We start from the raw sequence: 18,823 nt of genomic DNA, 5'->3' as shown, positions 1-18,823 counted from the left end.
TCACTCAAATCCTCCATCTTCACATTGAGTTTTCTTTGTGTATCTCCACATAGCCTTCCCTCTGTGTGTGTGATTCTGCATCCAAATTTCCCCTTTTCCAGCTATCAAATTTTTCTTCCAACACTATTAAAATGTCCACTAATTTTGAAGCAAAGAAAAGGTAATCTTGGAAAGGGAAGAGGTGACATCACGAACGTTTTTTTTTTGTTTGTTTCTTTTGCTCAGGGTGGTGCCCTTGTCTTGCTCCCAGCACTAGCTGTGAGTTCTTTAGGGCCATAGTCATATCTGGGCTTCTTTCTCCTGGCATCTGGCAGGGAACATTGTACATGGTATTTATCTGTTGATTTGGACATAGACATTAATTTCTTGGAATGTATGTTTCATTTTTTTAATTGTTCATTGCTAACATACAGAAATAAAATTAGCTTTTGAATTTTTTGTCCTGTGACCTGGACGGTTCACTGATTTATCTTAATATTTTTCTATAGATTCTTCTATTTTGCGCTGCACTTGCAGCATGCTAAAGTTCTTGGGCCAGGGATTGAAGCTGAGCGACAGCAATGACAATGCTGAATCCCTTAAAATAAATAAATAAATAAATAAGAACGAGTGTCCTCACTTGTGGCATATGGAAGTTCCTGAGCCAGGGGTTGAGCCACAGCCACTGCAGAAGCCACACCATGTAGTTATGTTGTGAGCCACAAGGGAAGTACACAATATCGAATCCTTAACTGCTAGGCCACCAGGGAATTCCCTTAGATTTTTTTGGGGGGAGCTTCTTAGGGCCAAACCCGTGGCTATGGAGGTTCCCAGGCTAGGGGTCCAATTGGAGCTGTAGCCGCTGGCCTGCACCACAGCTACAGCAAGGCCAGATCTGAGCCACATCTGCAACCTACACCATAGCTCACAGCAACGCCAGATCCTTAACCCACTGAGAAAGGCCAGGGATCTATCCTGCCTCCTCATGGATACTAGTCAGATTGAGCCATGTTGGGAACTCCTGTTGTTGTTGTTTGTTTTTTTTTTTTTTAGGGCTGCACCTGTGGCATATGGAAGTTCCCAGGGGTCAAATCAGAGCTGCAGCTGCTAGTCTATGCCTCAGCCACTGCAATGCTGGATCCAAGCCAAGTCAGTGAACGACACCACAGTTCATGGCAACACCAGATCCTTAACACACTGTGAGGCCAGGGATTGAACACACATCCTCATGGATACTAGTTGAGTTTGTTACATTTGAGCCACAATGGGAACTTCCTAGAATCTTTAGGGTTATTTGCATATACGATCACTCACGTCATCTGAAAATATAGTTTCAGTTTGTTTCCTGTATGGATCCTCTTTCTTTCTCTCTCTCTTTCTTTTCCTTTTCCTTCCTTCCTTCCTTCCTTCCTTCCTTCCTTCCTTCTTTTCTGGCTTTCTGCAAGAGCTAGACCACCAGTACAACCTGAATACCTATAGAATATCTTTGCCTTTTCTTGACTCTAGAGCAAACATGTTCAGTGATTCATCATTAGGTATGATGCCAGTTGTATGCCATATATGTATTGTGGTATATGTAGGTTCCCAGGCTAGGGGGTCACATCGGAGCTACATGTGGAGCCTATGCTACAGCCACAGCAATGCTACATCAGAGCCACCTTTGTGACCTACACCACAGCTCACAGAAATGCTGGATCCTTAACCCACTGACAAAAGCCGGGGATCGAACCTGTATCCTCATGGATACTACTTGTTTTCATTACCACTGAGCCACAACAGGAACTCTCCAAAGACTTAGTATTTTAAAGAATGAAATGTGCTTTATATACTTTTCCATATCAAATGATTTTTTCTTCTTTTTTTGGTTCTTGCTTTCCTATTTTATTCCTAACAAAGGCAAGTTTTCCACCAAACCCCAGTGATCAGTGGTAGAAAAATAACACAGGAAAAATCCCCAATCCATATAATTAAAACTTGGAGGTACAGGCTGGGTGTGCATGTTGTTGGGGAGGGGATGGATGGATGGAGGGATGGATAGATGGAAGACGAGCCATGGAGGATATGGTGGAAGTATGGGACCTATTGCAGTTGTCCAGAACCCCAAGGCATCTTCTCTTCATGTTGGCCTTCTTTGGGTTTTTATCAGCAGGGCAGTGGCAGGTGACCTTCAATACAAGAACTGGTAAGTGTGGCAGTGTTTTTGGAGCCTGTGAAGAGATAATGTTTTCTTTTGTCAACCAAAAAAAAAAAAATGCAATCTCAAAGTTGATAATTATGTTTTATTGGGTGTCCTTACTGAGGACTATAGCCAGGGAAGGCAGCTTCTCAGACAGCTCGGAGGGACTGATCCAAAGAGGTAAGGGAGGAACCAGGATATATAGGAGTTTTTGCTTAAAAAAAAAAAAAAAAAAAAAAAAGCATGGAGTCAAACATCAAAAGATTACACTAGTCACAAATACCAGACATCTCAAGTTAATGCTTTTAGTGCTTTTCTGTGTTTGGCAAGAGTCAAGAGTCTCTATATCAAAGTTCCGGTCGTGGCTCAGTGATTAACAAGTTAACAAATCCGACTAGGAACCACGAGGTTGAGGGTTCGATCCCTGGCCTCAGTCAGTGGGTTAAGGATCCTGTGTTGCTGTGGCTGTGGCATAGGCCAGCGGCCACAGCTCCAATTAGACCCCTAGCCTGGGAACCTCCATATGCCACAGGTGCGGCCCTGGAAAAAAGACCAAAAAAAAAGAAAAAGAGTCTCTATATCAAATTATTCCTTTGATATACATCTTAACTATCTGGGGCCAATATTTTGTTTTTCTCCATCCTGAATCCCTCTCAAGGTGCACCTATCCTTGTGTCTGTAGTGGCTGATGGCTTGATGGCAGGTGACATTCATTTGTTGTTTACCCGAAGGGTAGGCAACATGCTTACAGTTATAGTTGTACAATGATCATCACGACCCAATTTTATAGGCAACATTCTTTGTTTACTGAAATGACAGCTGTTCTTTAATCCATAGTTTCCTTTTTTTTTTTTTTTTTCTGACACCTGGTAATTTACTAGTGGGGAGCCTTCGCCTGGGAGAGGGGAGGCTGGGATGGACACCTAGTGGCCATCTGGGTGGGTTTTCTGGGACATCAGGTGTTTCCTCCGCGAACGATTAGGGGAAACATGATCAGGGATGAAATCCCCAGAGGGCAGCACCTGTGACCTGAGTGGTTTTGGGGAGGGGATGCTTGAGGCACAGCTGGGCCCTTGGGACGGCAGGGCTTCAACGACAGGTCTCTGTGTCCATGGTTGGAAAGCAGTGAGTGTACCTGCATACAGGCACACAGTCCGAGCCCACTAGGATCTTCTGGAGGTTCCAGGCCACATCACTGCAGCGCATAAGAACTCAGGGTCAGTCATGAGTGCAGGGGCATGGTCACTGAGCTCAGGCAGAGATTTGGGCACGAAGGGAAGAGCGGATGGGCCTGCCTGCCATTCAACTTGCGTGAAGCTGGGCTGCAATCTGCCGCCAGGTCGGACTTAGAGGGAATTCAGGATCTCTCTGTTCTTGGTGTTTTCTAACGCCGGAACTGTGTGCAGGGGAAGCTGAACTTTATACGTGTCAGGATTTGCTGAAATGTGGATAGGTTGCATCTTCATTTACTCCAGAGTTTGAATACCATTCAAGACCCATTTTTTTCCCCCTGTATGCCTGTAGAAATTCAAAGCTTGTTTACACTCACTTTGATATTTTATTTTACTGCTTTTTTTTGTTACTTAGTTGTCGGTTTGTATAGGAAGTCTCTATAGTTTTGTTCTGCATCTACATTAACTAAATACTTCAAAGCTGGGGTAAATCCAAAGTTAAAAAAAAAAAGAAGTCTATACCTCTGGTACATTCTTGAATTTTTAAAAATACGTAGAAACCCAGCTACTAGTAATTAAGGGCTTAGACCACTATTGTATTCTATTAAAAAGTCATTTCTATCTCTCACTGAAAGTAAGATTGTTAATACAGCCTTAGAAGAATGACAGAGTGAAAAAAAAATTTTTTTTTCAGCTGTGGCACGTGGAAGCTCCCTTGCCAGGGACTGAACCCTCGCCATAGCAGCAACCCAAGCCGCTGCAGTGACAACACCATGTCCTTAACCTGCTGCACCACAGGAGAACTCTTTTGAAACTTTTGATTACATGTGTAAATATATAAGAAATCTTCTTACTAACAAGCCTTTTTTTCTCCTTAGATATTAAATTAAACATGAAGAAAAGTATTATTAACACCCGGCGTTCTTTTGTAAACATTCCCAATGTAATCGTACCAGATATTGAAAAGGAAATAAGAAGGATGGAAAATGGAGCATGCAGGTAAATGCCTGCATTTTTCTAAGTTTCTTTCTTTCTTTCTTTCTTTTTTTTTTTTTTTTTTTTTTTTTTTTTTTGTCTTTTTGTCTTTTCTAGGGCCGCACCCACAGCATGAGGAGGTTCCCAGGCTAGGGGTCCAATTGGAGCTGTAGCCACCAGCCTACACCAGAGCCACAGCAACACCAGATCCGAGCAGCGTCTGTGACCCACACCACAGCTCACGGCAAGCCCGGATCCGTAACGCACTGAGCAAGGCCAGGGACCGAACCTGCAACCTCATGGTTCCTAGTTGGGTTTGTTAACCACTACGCCATGATGGGAACTCCCATTTTTCTAAGTGTTTTTATTCTAAGTATTTTTAATACCAGCTGCAGTTCTTAAATTGACTAGGCTTAATTTTAGTTTAGCTTTCAATTTGAAACCTTGAATTTGTAATTTAATTTGATGAATTTATTTATACTTTGAAACAGCAAAACTTTAACAAATGAACGTAGATATTATTGTGGTCATTCTTTAGAAGCATCTATGCCAAGTATTTCCTTAGTCGCTGGCAAGACTTTCTTCATGGAACATTTCACATCTATGAAGATAACACTGCCATAGAGAAATGAGAAAAAAATGACTGTGAAACGCTAACACATTTTAAAAGTATATTTAAAGTAATAAAGTGGCTACCCAATTAATGAGCAGAACTTGTATAAATGTGGTTGATTATTTTTAGTGGAAGGAAATGGTTATAACAAGTTAGTCCTGAAAACTGTATAATATGATCTAAAGTACAGATATCATACTCTCTATTTGATAAATATTGACATTAATGAATACATCAACAATACAAATATGAAAGACCTAGAAAGTAGTTTCTTCTTTTTTTTTTTTTTTTGGTCTTTTAGGGCCTCACTCTTGGTATATGGAGGTTCCCAGGCCAGGGGTTGAATCAGAGCTGTAACTGCCAGCCTACACCACAGCCACAGCAATGCCAGATCATCAATCCGCTGAGCCAGGCCAGGGATCAAACTTGCATCCTCATGGATACTAGTTGAGTTCGTTAACCGCTGAGCCGAAACAAGAACTCCCTAGAAAGTAGTTTCTTAATTACACGTGTTTTACTGAATCGTGCATATGCTCTGTCTAATTTCGTATTCTGCACAGTTCTCATTTCACTCTCTTTTTTTTTTTTTTTTTTTTTTTTTGGCTTTTTAGGGCCGTACCCACAGCATATGGAAGTTCCCAAGCTAGGGGGTCAAATAGGAGCTGCAGCTACCAGCCTACACCATAGCAAAAGCAAATCGGAATCTGAGCCACATCTGTGACCTATACCACAGCTCACGGCAACGCAGGATCTCCATCCCACTAAGCAAGACTAGGGGTCAGACCCGAATCCTCATGGATACTCAATGGATTCATTTCCACTGAGCCACAGTGGGAACTCCCTCATTTTACTGTTACTAAGAGTTGTGGTCTGTATTCATTGAGAGGGAAGGAGAAGAGATGAGTCATAAGTCCCTCCAATGAGAAATGTTTTTCCCCCTACAGTGGTTTAAACATTGAGCTAATTCCTCTCTGTCTCTTATTGGACCCTTAGCTCCTTTTCTGATGATGATGATAGTGCCTCTATGTTTGAAGAATCAGAGAGTGAAACCCCCCATGGAAGGGATTCCTTTAGGAGTAATACATATGGAAAGGGACGACCCTCACAGAGGTGAGCCGTATGATCTACCCCTCCACGTCTGTTTTTAAACTATTACTTAGACGAAAGAAAGTTGTTCTACCCCTTCACTCCGTGGGCTTGGCAAACACTCCTGCTCCTCAGCCACTCTGCAGCTCTAGGGAGTAAATCGCTACGTCTGTCCCTTAGCCTTTTCTTCTCGTGGGAAACTACCATTGGGGCTCCAAGTTGTAAACCCACTTGCTCGTCCTTTTCCCTGAGCCCATCCCTTGAGAAACCTCATGCTTTTAGTCCTCTCTGATTTCTTCCTCTCTGATCTTTCTTCCAAGCAGTTTTATAGGAGAGGGGTTAGCTATCATTCTCTAAAATGCCCTGTCCCATTTGACTCTGCTTTCAGGGAAGCAGAGCCCTAGAGTATGTAGCTAGAAGAGAAGAGCGAAAAAATCCTTAGTAGGAAAAAAAAAAATGCACTCATGGAAACTTCAAGCACGACTCTGAGGATGTGGAGGGAGTGTGGTGTTGGTGTGGATGAGGAGTGCCTACCCTGTCACACATATTGACTTTTTCTTTGGTTTTCTCCCCATTTTCCCCCCCATCCTGTTTCTTTTCCCACTGACTACCTTCAGCTTTCATACTCTTTTCATTTGTCTTGTCTTCCCTTCCTATCTTCCCTGACAACTGAAGCCTTAGATCTCTTTCTGGGAGTCAGCAGCACCCAGCTTGGCTCCCTCAGGGCATGGAGGATGGTAATGGGATGCATTGTAAATATATATATATATATATTTTTTTGTCTTTTTGCTATCTCTTGGGCCGCTCCCGCGGCATATGGAGGTTCCCAGGCTAGGGGTCCAATCGGAGCTGTAGCCACTGGCCTACACCAGAGCCACAGCAACGCGGGATCCGAGCCACGTCTGCAACCTACACCACAGCTCACAGCAACGCCGGATCATTAACCCACTGAGCAAGCGCAGGGACTGAACCCGAAACCTCATGGTTCCCAGTCGGATTTGTTAACCACTGCGCCACGACGGGAACTCCCATTGTAAATATTGATGCATAGGCATTTACGAATCACTTTGGTTCATTCAGCAACTCGTGCTTGGTGGAGGATCTATACGTTCAAAAGCTTTTCTAGGTACTAGTTAGTCACGGGTAGAAGCTGAAAAGGATGTGTGAAGACTGTTCACTTACCGTGGACATTACACACAGGGTGACGGTTATGATTTCACTGTACTCTTTCATTTTCTAGGGAGCAGTACTTGCCTGGAGCCATTGCACTTTTCAATGTTAACAACAGCAGCAATAAGGAACAGTAAGTACATTCACAATAGAACCAAACCTTTGTTTTTGAAGAAAACCAGTTTTTTTGTTTTTGTTTTTTTTTTTTTAAAGTAGAAATAGGAGTTCCAGCTGTGGCACAACAGGATTGATAGTGTCTCTGCAGTGGCAGGGACACAGGTTCAATCCCTGGCCTGGCACAGTGGGTTAAGGATCCAGCACTGCTGAGGATCAGGTTGGATTGAATTCCTGGCCTGGAAAATCCATATGCCTTGGGACAGGCAAGAAAGAAAGCAAAAAGGGGGGGGGGGGTAGAAATGCATCGGAATCTGTTATACTGCACATATTTATTAGGCAAACTGTATCTACTACAATGACAAAGATATTTTATTATTTCGTCATTTGGTTATTTCCTTTTGAAAAATGTGGCTACCCGTGTTGAAAGTATTATGTGTGGGAGTTCCCGTCGTGGTGCAGTGGTTAACGAATCTGACTAGGAACCATGAGGTTGCAGGTTTGAGCCCTGGCCTCGCTCAGTGGGTTAAGGATCCAGCGTTGCCGTAAGCTGTGGTGTAGGTCGCAGACACGGCTCAGATCCCAAGTTGCTGTGGCTCTGGTGTAGGCCAGTGGCTACAGCTCCGATTAGACCCCTAGCCTGGGAATCTCCATATGCCATGGATGCGGCCCTAAAAAGACCAAAAAAAAAAAAAAAAAAAAAAAAGAATTATGTGTGTATGTGTTTGAATATGAGTAGAAAACCTGCATGCAGGCAATGCTTCTCTGTGTGGTTAGGATTAGGGTCGCTGAAAAAAATAAACATAATTAATCTTTCCCTTTTTGAACCAGTGTGTCTTAGATTAAGTTCCCCAGGAGATGGTCTCTGAGTTGGAGGTTTGTATTACAGAGGTTTACTGGGAGTACTCTCAGAAACGATACCTAGAAGGAAATTACGGGAATAGGATCTGGCAGCGGGAGAAGTTGAACTTCTGGATAACTTCCATCTCTGCCATTATAGTGCTCCATTCACATCCAGCTTTGGGGAGGCTGGTTTCGTCAGCTCATTGAGTCATTCTGTATACTTGGTTATTTTTTTCTTCTCCGTGGCATATGCTATTTGATGGGCAGCAACATGGGATACAAAGATTTTAAAACCTTGTGGTCATGTCCATCAATCCATTCAGTCTGCCTATTTTCCAAAACTATTTTTCTTGATCTTTCAATATTTTTTCATCTGGTCCCTGACCAACTAGCCAAGGAATTGTGAGTGCCCATGAATTCTTACATATTCCTAAGTTGGGACATTTCTTTTTCCACACAGAGTGGATAACTGTGCATTGCTTGAAACTATGCTATCGGTAAAATTAACCTCACTCTCTTTTAAGGCCACCTCTAAGTAGGGCTGTATTGTAGACAATAGCTCATTTTGGCTTGCACTCAGATGCCAAGTTGACTCATCCACAAATCATGCTCCATCAGCTGCTCCTACAAACCTCATATATGGCCATAGGGAGGGTGAGGAATAGCTTCAATGCAACAGCAATAGATGACATGGGGAGAGGATGCCAAGCCACCTGCTCAATCCCAAATATAGCAATTCTTATATGAGAGATGCTTTACAACCTTTTGACTTGTTAGTTCTGGCAGAATTCAGCTCACAGTCAAGCAGCCATTTTCTGTTCCACTATATAGTTCTCACATCTCTAGGAACTAGTGGAGAAGAGGGTTCTGCCAATGACCAAATAGCTGCATTCCATGTTTACATTGATGAAGTGGAGAAATGACCACAAGGGGGCGTTCTTAGACCCAGTGGAAGCTACCAAACCATCATATGTCTCTCAGTTTAAGGGAGTGGGTCATGATGATGCTTTAGTCCCTGGGTTTCAATAGTAACTTGGGTCCTGTCGCAAATGGTCTTGAATGTATCTAGGGACTCTTTCTTTTTTTCCCCTCCTCATTTACGTAAGTAAATGACCATTGGTTTTTTTTGGAAGAAAGCCTGGGGAAATCATTATTGAATATACTTGCTATGGCTTTGCAGAGTCCTTCTTCATGGGGGCTTGGCTTCTCCTCCAGTCAGTGTTTTCATTTCTAAGGACTACCTCACATTTAGAAACCATTCAAGGGGTTATGGACTTTTTATTGGGTAAGTTGCCCTCAACCTCCTGATCATCCATTCCTGATTTTTTTTCTTATATATGTTAAACAGTACCCTGACATGCCAGCAGGATGTCCATCCATCTAAGAATGCATTGTTTTATTAATCTCTTCCATAGCTTTCTATGAGTTAAGACCCTAGCTTCCATGCTCACCTTGCTGTTCATTACAGTTATCAGATCTAGGAGTTCCTGCTGTGGCAACTGAATCCACGGTGTCTTGGGAGCCCTGGGACACAGGTTCGATCCTCAGCCCAGTGCAGTGGGTTAAGGATCCAACGTTGCAGCAGGTGTGGCTTAAGTTGCAACTTCGGCTCTGATCTGATCCCTGGCCTGGGAACTCCATATGTCGCAGGGCAGCCAAAAAAAAAAAAAAAAAAAAAAAAACCCCAAAAAAACCAACCAACCAACCAAACAAACAAAAACCAAACCAAACCAAAACAAAAAATTATCTGATCCACTTCTCTTCTGACAGGTAAGCACTGCCATTGGTCTCTGTATTTTCTAGGTCCTGTCATCCCTGTTGCCCTCAGGGAATCTAATTCAGCATCTCTCAATCTTAATCCTGGTCTACAGAGAACAGCACCACTGAGCTTCTCAGCAGCGTGGGTGCCCCCCTCACCAGCACATTCCCTATCATTTTTGTAGCCTCTGCGCCCTCTTCTGGGCCATAATCAGTTGGGGGAGCTATTTTCCTTACTTAGCATATCCATTTCAGCCTATGACTTCTCTGAATCTTTCCAATACCTTCCTCTACCATCTGCCATGCATTTTGTAATTTCTATTTCACTTAGTGTAAGCCATCAACTTCTCTGAGCTTCTAAGCATCATCCAAGAAGTGTGTCAGCACCATCTCCCAGGGTCTATGCCACAGCGTTAGGTCCTGTATCATAGGAATGCACTTTCATGGCAATAAATTCCACATTATCCAACTTTATCTTCTATTCCTATTGGTACATGACCAGCTTCAGTGCCAAGCTTAGGTGCCATCTCCTTGTCCATTTTATCTTCTGTTTCTCCTGCTGCGCTATTCCTACCAGACTAAGGTCATTTGTATAGTTGCACCTGAAGATTTCCCTCCCTCTATCATCCTCTTTCTTCTCAACCTCTCCAACTCTTACCCATACTTCAAGGCCTAGGTTTAGACCTATTTCACTTAAACAGCCTTCTCTGACTATCCCAGAGGTAAAGAGATGCCTGTTCATTTATGCCTGAAAAACACATTTTCCCAAGACATCTGAGCCAACAATGGCAGAGTACAATGACCTTAGGTCTGTTTGACACCAGAATCCATCCTTCTGCTAATAGAGAAAGGCAACTGCAGAAAGAGGCCTCTAGTCACATAATCTACACTCAAGAAGAAAGTGTATATAGGAGAAGGTGATCTCAACTCCAGCGAATGATTCTAAGAATTGGGATTTGAACTATGTTGCCACAGAGCTTTTTGACTGTTCATAAAACTGCTTTAGCAGGATTACCCCTCTTGAGAAAATTGATGGCATTTTCTTTAAATTCTCAAAGCTCTTATTCAGACATAAATATAAATGATGTTAAGAAGCTTATATTTTAAATAACCTTTTTTGGGGTATATATCAAGACTTTGAAAGTGCACTGTTGTCCTCTGTTATTTCTTAAATTTTCCTCTTTGCATTTATGCCTGTATCCACCTCCATTTTCTCCAGTTTTCCACATGCACTAATTCCAAGAAATATTTGTTCATTTGTTGTATTATTTGGGGGCATGTCCATTTTTTGTAGAACTCTCTACCAGGAGACCAGATTTCTGGTCTCTGAGCACAGGGGCAGGTTTGAATGCAAAGCCCAGAATTCTTGCCCCATGGAGAGGAAAGTAAATAAGAATGGAAGTCAGAGTGGAATTTGATTATGTAACAGAGCTGTTTTTTTGTTTCTGTAGAGAACCAAAAGAAAAGAAGAAAAAGAAAAAAGAAAAGAAGAGGTAAGACTGCATAAATGATCCCACTTTTTTCTGCCCCTAACATTTTTGTATTTTGCCAACTACATCTCTCACTTTTCCAGCAAGCTAGATGATAAAACTGAAAATAAAAAGGACCCAGAAAAGAAAAAGAAGAAAGAAAAGGACAAAGACAAGAAAAAGAAAGAAGAGGAGAAAGGCAAAGATAAGAAAGAGGAGTAAGTTTTTTTTACTGGCATTGAAATTAAGAATAAATTTGTGATAGGTTTTGGATGCAGGGATAATTTCTGGCAACTTTTTAGTAAAGAGGCCTGTGTAGAGACTAAATAAATTGTCATCAAATGTAAATTTAATTTTTTCCTTAATTTCTTTAAAATTAGCAATGGTAACCTTAGTCTTGTTTTCTTATCAAGAATTTTCAATGTTATGGTTAATTTCCTTCCTAAAGCACTGGTGAAGCTAAACTTATCATTGGGACATACTTAGGATCCAAGGATAATTTGGTTCCTAGGATTTTACCATCAATTTTTGAAATTGAAATGAAAGGGGTTCCTGTTGCTGCTGGAGTTCTTGTTGTGGCTCAGTGGATTAAGAACCCAATATGACATAATGTCCATGAGGATACGGCTCAATCCCTGGCCTTGCTTAGTGGGTTAAAGATCTGGCATTGCCGTGGTGTGGTGTAAGCTGGCAGCTGCAGCTCCAATTCAACCCTTAGTCCAGGAACTTCCATGTGCCATGGGTGTGGTCCCCCCCAAAAAAAAAGAAAAAAAAATTTTAAAAGAAAAATTGAATTAAAAATTTAATAGTTTCATTAAGCTTTTGAGTCATAAATTCTGTGTGGCAAATATTCTAAATTAGTCTCATTGCAGACTTCCTGTCATGGCTCAGCAGGGTTTGTTACAAGGGCTCAGTGGGTCAGCAATCCAGCGTTGCTGTGAGCTGTGGTGTAGTTCACAGACATGGCTTGGATCTGGCATTGCTGTGGCTGTGGTGTAGGCCAACAGCTGCAGCTCCAATTCAACCCTCAGGCTGGGAACTTCCATATGCCAGGAAGTTAATAAAATAAAATAAAATAAATCTCATTGCAAAAGCCAGACATAATTTTGAGAGCAGTGTAAGAACTGCCCAAACACCAGCTATATGAAAGATCCTTTTTAAAGTAAACATTTAAGAGTTAGAACTTCACAAGGATGAGGCTGAGTGAAATTTTCAGTTATCTTTTTCCTTTTTATTAAAGAAAAAATTGTTCTCTAAACTTACTCAAAGATAACTCTTACCAGACAATGGTTTAATTAGGTGTGCTTGTTAGAAATTTGTTGACCTTGTATAAAAGGAAAGATCCTTAAAAATGTAGGCTTGATATCAGAAAGTTTTAAAAAGTGTCATATAGTTTCTTTGTTCCTCTCTCCCTCCCTTCCCTCCTTCCTTCCTTCCTCTTGCTCTCTATTGCCTCCCAATTCATACACAGTTAAGAACAAGTAATTTTTATTAGATTGTGTTATGTTGTTCTCTCCACATAGATGAGAAAGAAACTGTGGGTTCCCCTCACAGTGTGGTCCCTGAGTGTTTTGTTACTTGGTAGTGGGCATGGCAAAACCACCACTCTTCTATCACCCACAACCTGCCAAATGCACCTGTGGCACATCTAGCGTTTGGCATGATCTGTGCCATTATTCTCCCCTGGTAGCTAGAGTGATAGAAGTATCTGCAGCATCACAGCATAACAGCATTTTAATAAAAGTCTAAAGCATGGTTTAATGTAAGACTGGTAACTTAACTATCCATCCATCCCTCACCAACCAGTTTCTTCTGACTAAGGCACTTATGCCAAGCTAATCTTCCCACTGTGAAGTGAGCTTCTCCAGCTTATTTATATTTCATTAATTGTGGGTGATGGATATAACCATATCTGATATAAAAATAGGATATAAAGACACTCTTGTTTCTTGGTAACCTTCCCTTTATTTCTATTGCCGCTATAGGGAGAAGAAGGAAGTCGTGGTTATTGATCCCTCAGGAAACACCTATTACAACTGGCTGTTTTGCATCACCTTACCTGTTATGTACAACTGGACCATGATTATCGCTAGGTGTCTGTATATTTTTGTGAATCTCAATCTTCTAGTGTCCAGGTTGACTGACTTAACAGTGTGGCCTAGAGCTCTTCAGGACATGCCTCCTTTCTCCACCACAGATTCTAAAGAGAGGCTACATCACATACTCAGTGTGTTTTCCTAAGATCAGGAGTAGGTGCTTTTGTTCCCAATATCCTTGGAAATCCAGTACCCAGGTGGGAGGTGTAGAAATATGCTTACACTTTTGATTACTCAATCATTTAATTAGAGATGTGGGAGAAAACTCTTTATTTTCTTTGGGCTACAAGAGAAAAACTTTCGCAAAGAGTAGAAAAAGGTCAAGGATCTAAGTTTTACAGGGCAAGGCACATCTGCCAAGTGATAGCTATGGTTCCCTGTTTTTTAAGACAGTAAGATATCTCAGTTGTCCAGGGCTAAGGGTGATTTCCTGAGACATTCTGGGTGCAAATATTCAATGGGAACCTGGTTATCAATGTATCTCACCCCAAATATTTTGATGTTAGCTTGAAGCCTTTTATTCTCAATTGATGTTTTCCACAAAGCTGACTAGTATAATGGAAAGAATGTTGAAGTTCAGAAGTGTGAGAAAACTAAATCCAACCCTCAGATTCAGGAAAAGATTCGGGAAAGTCATGGTTGACTAAATGGATTCTAAAGACCCCTCCCAGCCTTAGTGTGTTACACGTCTCATCATCATAAAAATTATACAAAGGGGACATTGACTTCAATTGGTCCATTTCCTTTTATTTATACAAGTTTTTCTTTTACAGAGCATGTTTTGATGAACTTCAGTCTGATTACATAGAATACTGGCTCATTTTTGATTATTTATCAGATATAGTCTATCTTCTCGATATGTTTGTACGAACAAGGACAGGTAACGATGTTCAGTTTTGGCTATTTTGTCATTTCATGCTTTTATTTCATTATATGATTTGAAATTCCTTAATTCAATTATTTGTCCAAAAATTTTTTTAAATTTGTTTCTGAGGAAAAGACACCATGGAAAGCAAGAGTATCACATACCCATCTACAGGCTTAGGCCACTCCAACTGATTCAGAGGAGGATGTTACTAGGCAGCCTTCTCAACGTGGATTGATGGCTTTCCTCCATTATCCTCTTCAGTGGGTTTACGCCAGGGGAGAGACATGAGAGAGAAGAGAATTATTCTGCCAGCTCTGTAGGGAAAGTGTAATTGCTGCCTAACGGAGTTACCTTGAAGAGGCATGGCAGGACTATCATTGTACCCAGCAAAGTTGTACTAGAAATTGTATAAGAGATTCAACTTAATTCATCTTTGTGGTCCATGATGAGGCATTATGGACCAAGCATCTGGGCAGGATCTAATAGCTTCCTACTTAAATATTCTTGTTCACTAGGTATAAACTCATTGTTTCTATACTACTCTCCACATGCACAGGTAACCAGTGTTTGCAGCATATGGCTTTGAAGTTTCACTATGTAAAATAAGAAGATTCTTTAATGTCAGTGCACTGAAGCAGTGCTTCAGTTCTCTTCTATGCTCAGCTCTGGTAATCAGTATCAAAAGAGAAAGAAATTCTTTCCCTAGTGAAATATATCACAGTGCTAAAACTCTGGGTTTAATACACAAGGCCCATGGTAGCTGCTTAGGAGAAGGGAAGATCCTAGATGTCTAAGGAAGCCTGGGGGGCAAGAAGGAGAGATGAAAATCCTGCCTTGATGTATAGATGCTTTACACTGAAGGAGCAAGGCAAGAATACACACAATCGTCAGACAGCAAGGAAGTACCCAAGCTTCAAGGGTGGGACTGGGATTCTGACAAGAGGGTAGCATTAGGAATCAGGCACAGTGCTAGGGTGTCCAGAACACTTTCCAAGTTTATAAAAGGAATGACTTTTACCTGGATGAGATGCTGAATCTACAAAGATTTGTATATAAACCTTGTACAGACAAGATACATAGATATATATCTTGTTTCAAACTCAGTGAGGTTTTTTTGAGAGTTAATTTAGAAACATATGCCATTGTTGGCATAAAAAGGAACAAAAATTAATTTTTTTTTCTATTTTAGGTTACCTAGAACAAGGACTGCTGGTGAGGGAAGAGCTTAAACTCATAGATAAATATAAATCAAACTTGCAATTTAAATTGGATGTCCTATCCGTGATACCAACTGATCTGCTATATTTTAAGCTGGGGTGGAACTATCCAGAAATTAGATTAAACAGACTGTTGAGGATCTCTCGAATGTTTGAGTTCTTCCAGAGAACAGAGACAAGGACAAACTACCCAAACATCTTCAGGATCTCTAACCTCGTTATGTATATCATCATCATCATCCATTGGAATGCGTGCGTGTACTTCTCTATTTCCAAAGCTATTGGATTTGGAAATGATACGTGGGTCTACCCTGATGTTAATGATCCTGATTTTGGCCGTTTGGCTAGAAAATATGTGTACAGCCTTTACTGGTCTACACTGACTCTGACTACCATTGGTGAAACACCACCTCCGGTGAGGGATTCTGAGTATGTCTTTGTGGTGGCTGATTTCCTAATTGGAGTGTTAATTTTTGCTACCATTGTCGGTAACATTGGGTCTATGATTTCCAACATGAATGCAGCCAGAGCAGAATTCCAAGCAAGAATTGATGCCATCAAGCAATACATGCATTTTCGAAATGTAAGCAAAGATATGGAAAAGAGAGTTATTAAATGGTTTGACTATCTGTGGACCAACAAAAAAACAGTAGATGAGAAAGAAGTCTTGAAGTATCTACCTGATAAACTAAGAGCAGAAATTGCCATTAACGTTCACTTAGACACATTAAAAAAGGTGCGTATTTTTGCAGACTGTGAGGCTGGTCTCTTGGTGGAGTTGGTCTTGAAATTACAGCCCCAGGTCTACAGTCCTGGAGATTACATTTGCAAGAAAGGGGATATTGGACGAGAGATGTACATTATCAAAGAAGGCAAACTTGCTGTGGTGGCAGATGATGGAATCACCCAGTTTGTGGTATTGAGTGATGGCAGCTACTTTGGTGAGATCAGCATCCTTAACATTAAAGGCAGTAAAGCTGGCAATCGAAGAACAGCCAATATTAAAAGTATTGGCTATTCAGATCTGTTCTGTCTCTCGAAAGATGACCTCATGGAAGCTCTAACCGAGTACCCAGATGCTAAATGTATGCTAGAAGAGAAAGGGAAGCAAATCTTGATGAAAGATGGTCTGCTGGATATCAATATTGCAAATGCTGGAAGTGACCCCAAAGATCTAGAAGAGAAGGTCACCCGAATGGAGGGGTCAGTAGACCTCCTGCAAACAAGGTTTGCTCGGATCCTGGCTGAGTATGAGTCCATGCAGCAGAAACTGAAGCAAAGACTAACAAAGGTTGAGCAATTTCTAAAGCCACTTACTGACCCAGAATTTTCAGCTATTGAAGGATCTGTAGTTGAAAGTGGGCCCACAGACTCAACACAGGACTGAAAAGCGGGCTCTTCATAAGGACATGTCTCATGATCCTTTCGATGATGGGATGAAGGGAACGGTAAATTGGAAGAAGAGGAAGAATCAGCTGGGAACTTTTCCATAAGGAAAATGTGCTTTGGTGCAGGGCTCAGGGCCATGCACTCACTTGTGAGGTACTGTGTCTAAAAATCTCACCCCGCTTAGAATTTTTCACAATGGACAATGCACAAAGATATGAGCCACCTAACTTGTCAGTATCTGTATCTTCTAATTTTTTTCACATGTGCTCCTTTTATGCAACACTCTAATAACAGTGAACAGGTATCCCCAAATTCAGGCAATTTATATTGTGGAGGAACAACTAGGAATTACCACGTACGTCACATTCAGGATACCGTGAAAAAACATTAGAATGCAATAAAGTGGATATTATTTATTTGATAATCTAGGATCGTTTAGAGCTTTCAGGTCATTTTAAGGACCGTAGTCACTTTAAGACTTGGGCAGGATGGTTGATATTCTGGTTTTATCTTACTGATAAAAGCATGACAAATCATATATATATATTTGTCATGTTTTCGTCTGATTTGTCATGTTATTCATATGCATATGTCATTCACATGTATCTGTACACATATATATACATATATGTGAATGACATTGAAAATCATAAAATGTTATAGAAATCTTTTATAGTAAAAGTTAAAAATTCTCTGATTATTGAGGCCTGGCATCAGGGTCTATATCGTCCCTCTCTGACAGGCGAGTAATAAGAAAAAGGGACAAAGGTAATACTCTTGCTAGGTGGTGGACAAAGGAAATTGTTATGTTAGAAAAGAGCACCCGAAGGTTCTGTGGTCCGGGATGGGCACTACGGGAGCTTTATAGAAATTCAGAATCTCAGGCCCTCCCCCAGGCCTGCTGTATCAGAATCTAAATTTTAGCAGACCCCAAGGGAATTCACACTCACAGGAAACCTGAGAAGTACTTAGTGAGAGAACCAAGAAGGAGCTGATGGGAGAATGGTTTTAGAAAATTAAAGGGAACCATATGACAAATGTGTGCTCATGGAAGACATTATTAATCATAGAACTCTCTCCTGCTAAACACAGATACTTAATAAATTCTTAACGCAGATCATCAGAACCGACATGAGACTTCTATCCCTGCGTATAAAAATATGACTTAACACGGCTTCTTGTTAATGTGACATTTCAGGTAATTATGTGGACCTCAGTCAGTGCATACCAATGGTAGAATCTGTCCTACTCTACCAACAGAATGGTCATTAAACTATGTGTTAATATTTATTAAACCAGCCTTATGTTTCCATCCACACTTTATCTCTTTAGTATCCACTAGCATGTATTTCTTCACTACAGAGGAAGTGGCTGTCCTGGAGTGGGTAGATCTTCAGCAATAAATAACATGGTTTCTGCCTGAGACAAGTGCTTCTTTTCTTCTCTTTACTTTCTTATTCATGTTATTCCTTCTCCTTCATCTGCATTTTATTCTTTTCTCTGTGTTCCTTCTTGCCTATTTTATATATATATATATAAAACGTACAAAACCACTAAGGCAGTGTACAAAGGCTTGCTGGCTATTCATATGTGGAAGACTGGATAAGATAGGAATGAGTGAGGGTTATGCACCTGCTCAGAGCTGGCTCCCAAAGGAGAAGAAGCCCCATCATTGCATCCAGGTAGGTGGGGACTTTGAATCTGATTTGGGCTAGAGATGTATCCAAGGGTTCTGATTTGATGACCTCTGACCCAAAGCTCTGTGGGTCTTCTTGATGCTTAAATCAAAGTAGCACCTTCTTGGTTCAAAAACTTGGGCTAGGGAGGGTTTAGCCAATTCCTTTTTCACAACTCTTCCAGGTAGAGGCTCTGACATGTGGTGATGGGGGCTCCAGTTG

General features: G+C 41.2%; 1 protein-coding gene across 10 annotated transcripts in view; it reads left to right on the top strand.

Annotated features, from left to right (window-relative positions):
- CNGA1 (cyclic nucleotide gated channel subunit alpha 1) overlaps positions 1 to 18,055 on the top strand; it is a 73,089-nt gene extending 55,034 nt beyond the window's left edge. For 8 of the 10 annotated variants that reach the window (XM_084972012.1, XM_084972009.1, XM_084972011.1 and 5 more), the window contains 8 exons: positions 4,206 to 4,326; positions 5,909 to 6,025; positions 7,242 to 7,304; positions 11,338 to 11,379; positions 11,460 to 11,573; positions 13,341 to 13,448; positions 14,225 to 14,331; positions 15,509 to 18,055. In XM_084972012.1, coding sequence (XP_084828138.1) covers positions 4,206 to 4,326; positions 5,909 to 6,025; positions 7,242 to 7,304; positions 11,338 to 11,379; positions 11,460 to 11,573; positions 13,341 to 13,448; positions 14,225 to 14,331; positions 15,509 to 16,923 — 2,087 coding nt within the window. In that variant the 3' untranslated portion in view covers positions 16,924 to 18,055. Of the gene's footprint in view, positions 1 to 1,684; positions 2,162 to 4,205; positions 4,327 to 5,908; positions 6,026 to 7,241; positions 7,305 to 11,337; positions 11,380 to 11,459; positions 11,574 to 13,340; positions 13,449 to 14,224; positions 14,332 to 15,508 lie in introns of those variants that run through there. The other 2 variants (XM_084972017.1, XM_084972008.1) reach the window with 2 other exon arrangements.
- Positions 18,056 to 18,823: the final 768 nt, after the last annotated feature.

This window comes from Sus scrofa, chromosome 8, assembly GCF_054392235.1.
Source record: "Sus scrofa isolate SSC_HxYL_T2T_F1_AM1 chromosome 8, Sscrofa_HxYL_maternal_Yorkshire_Landrace_v2.0, whole genome shotgun sequence".
In the NCBI taxonomy this organism is placed as follows: domain Eukaryota; kingdom Metazoa; phylum Chordata; class Mammalia; order Artiodactyla; family Suidae; genus Sus; species Sus scrofa.
Note: the sequence above shows the minus strand (reverse complement) of the source record. Positions and strands in the feature narration are given on the sequence as shown.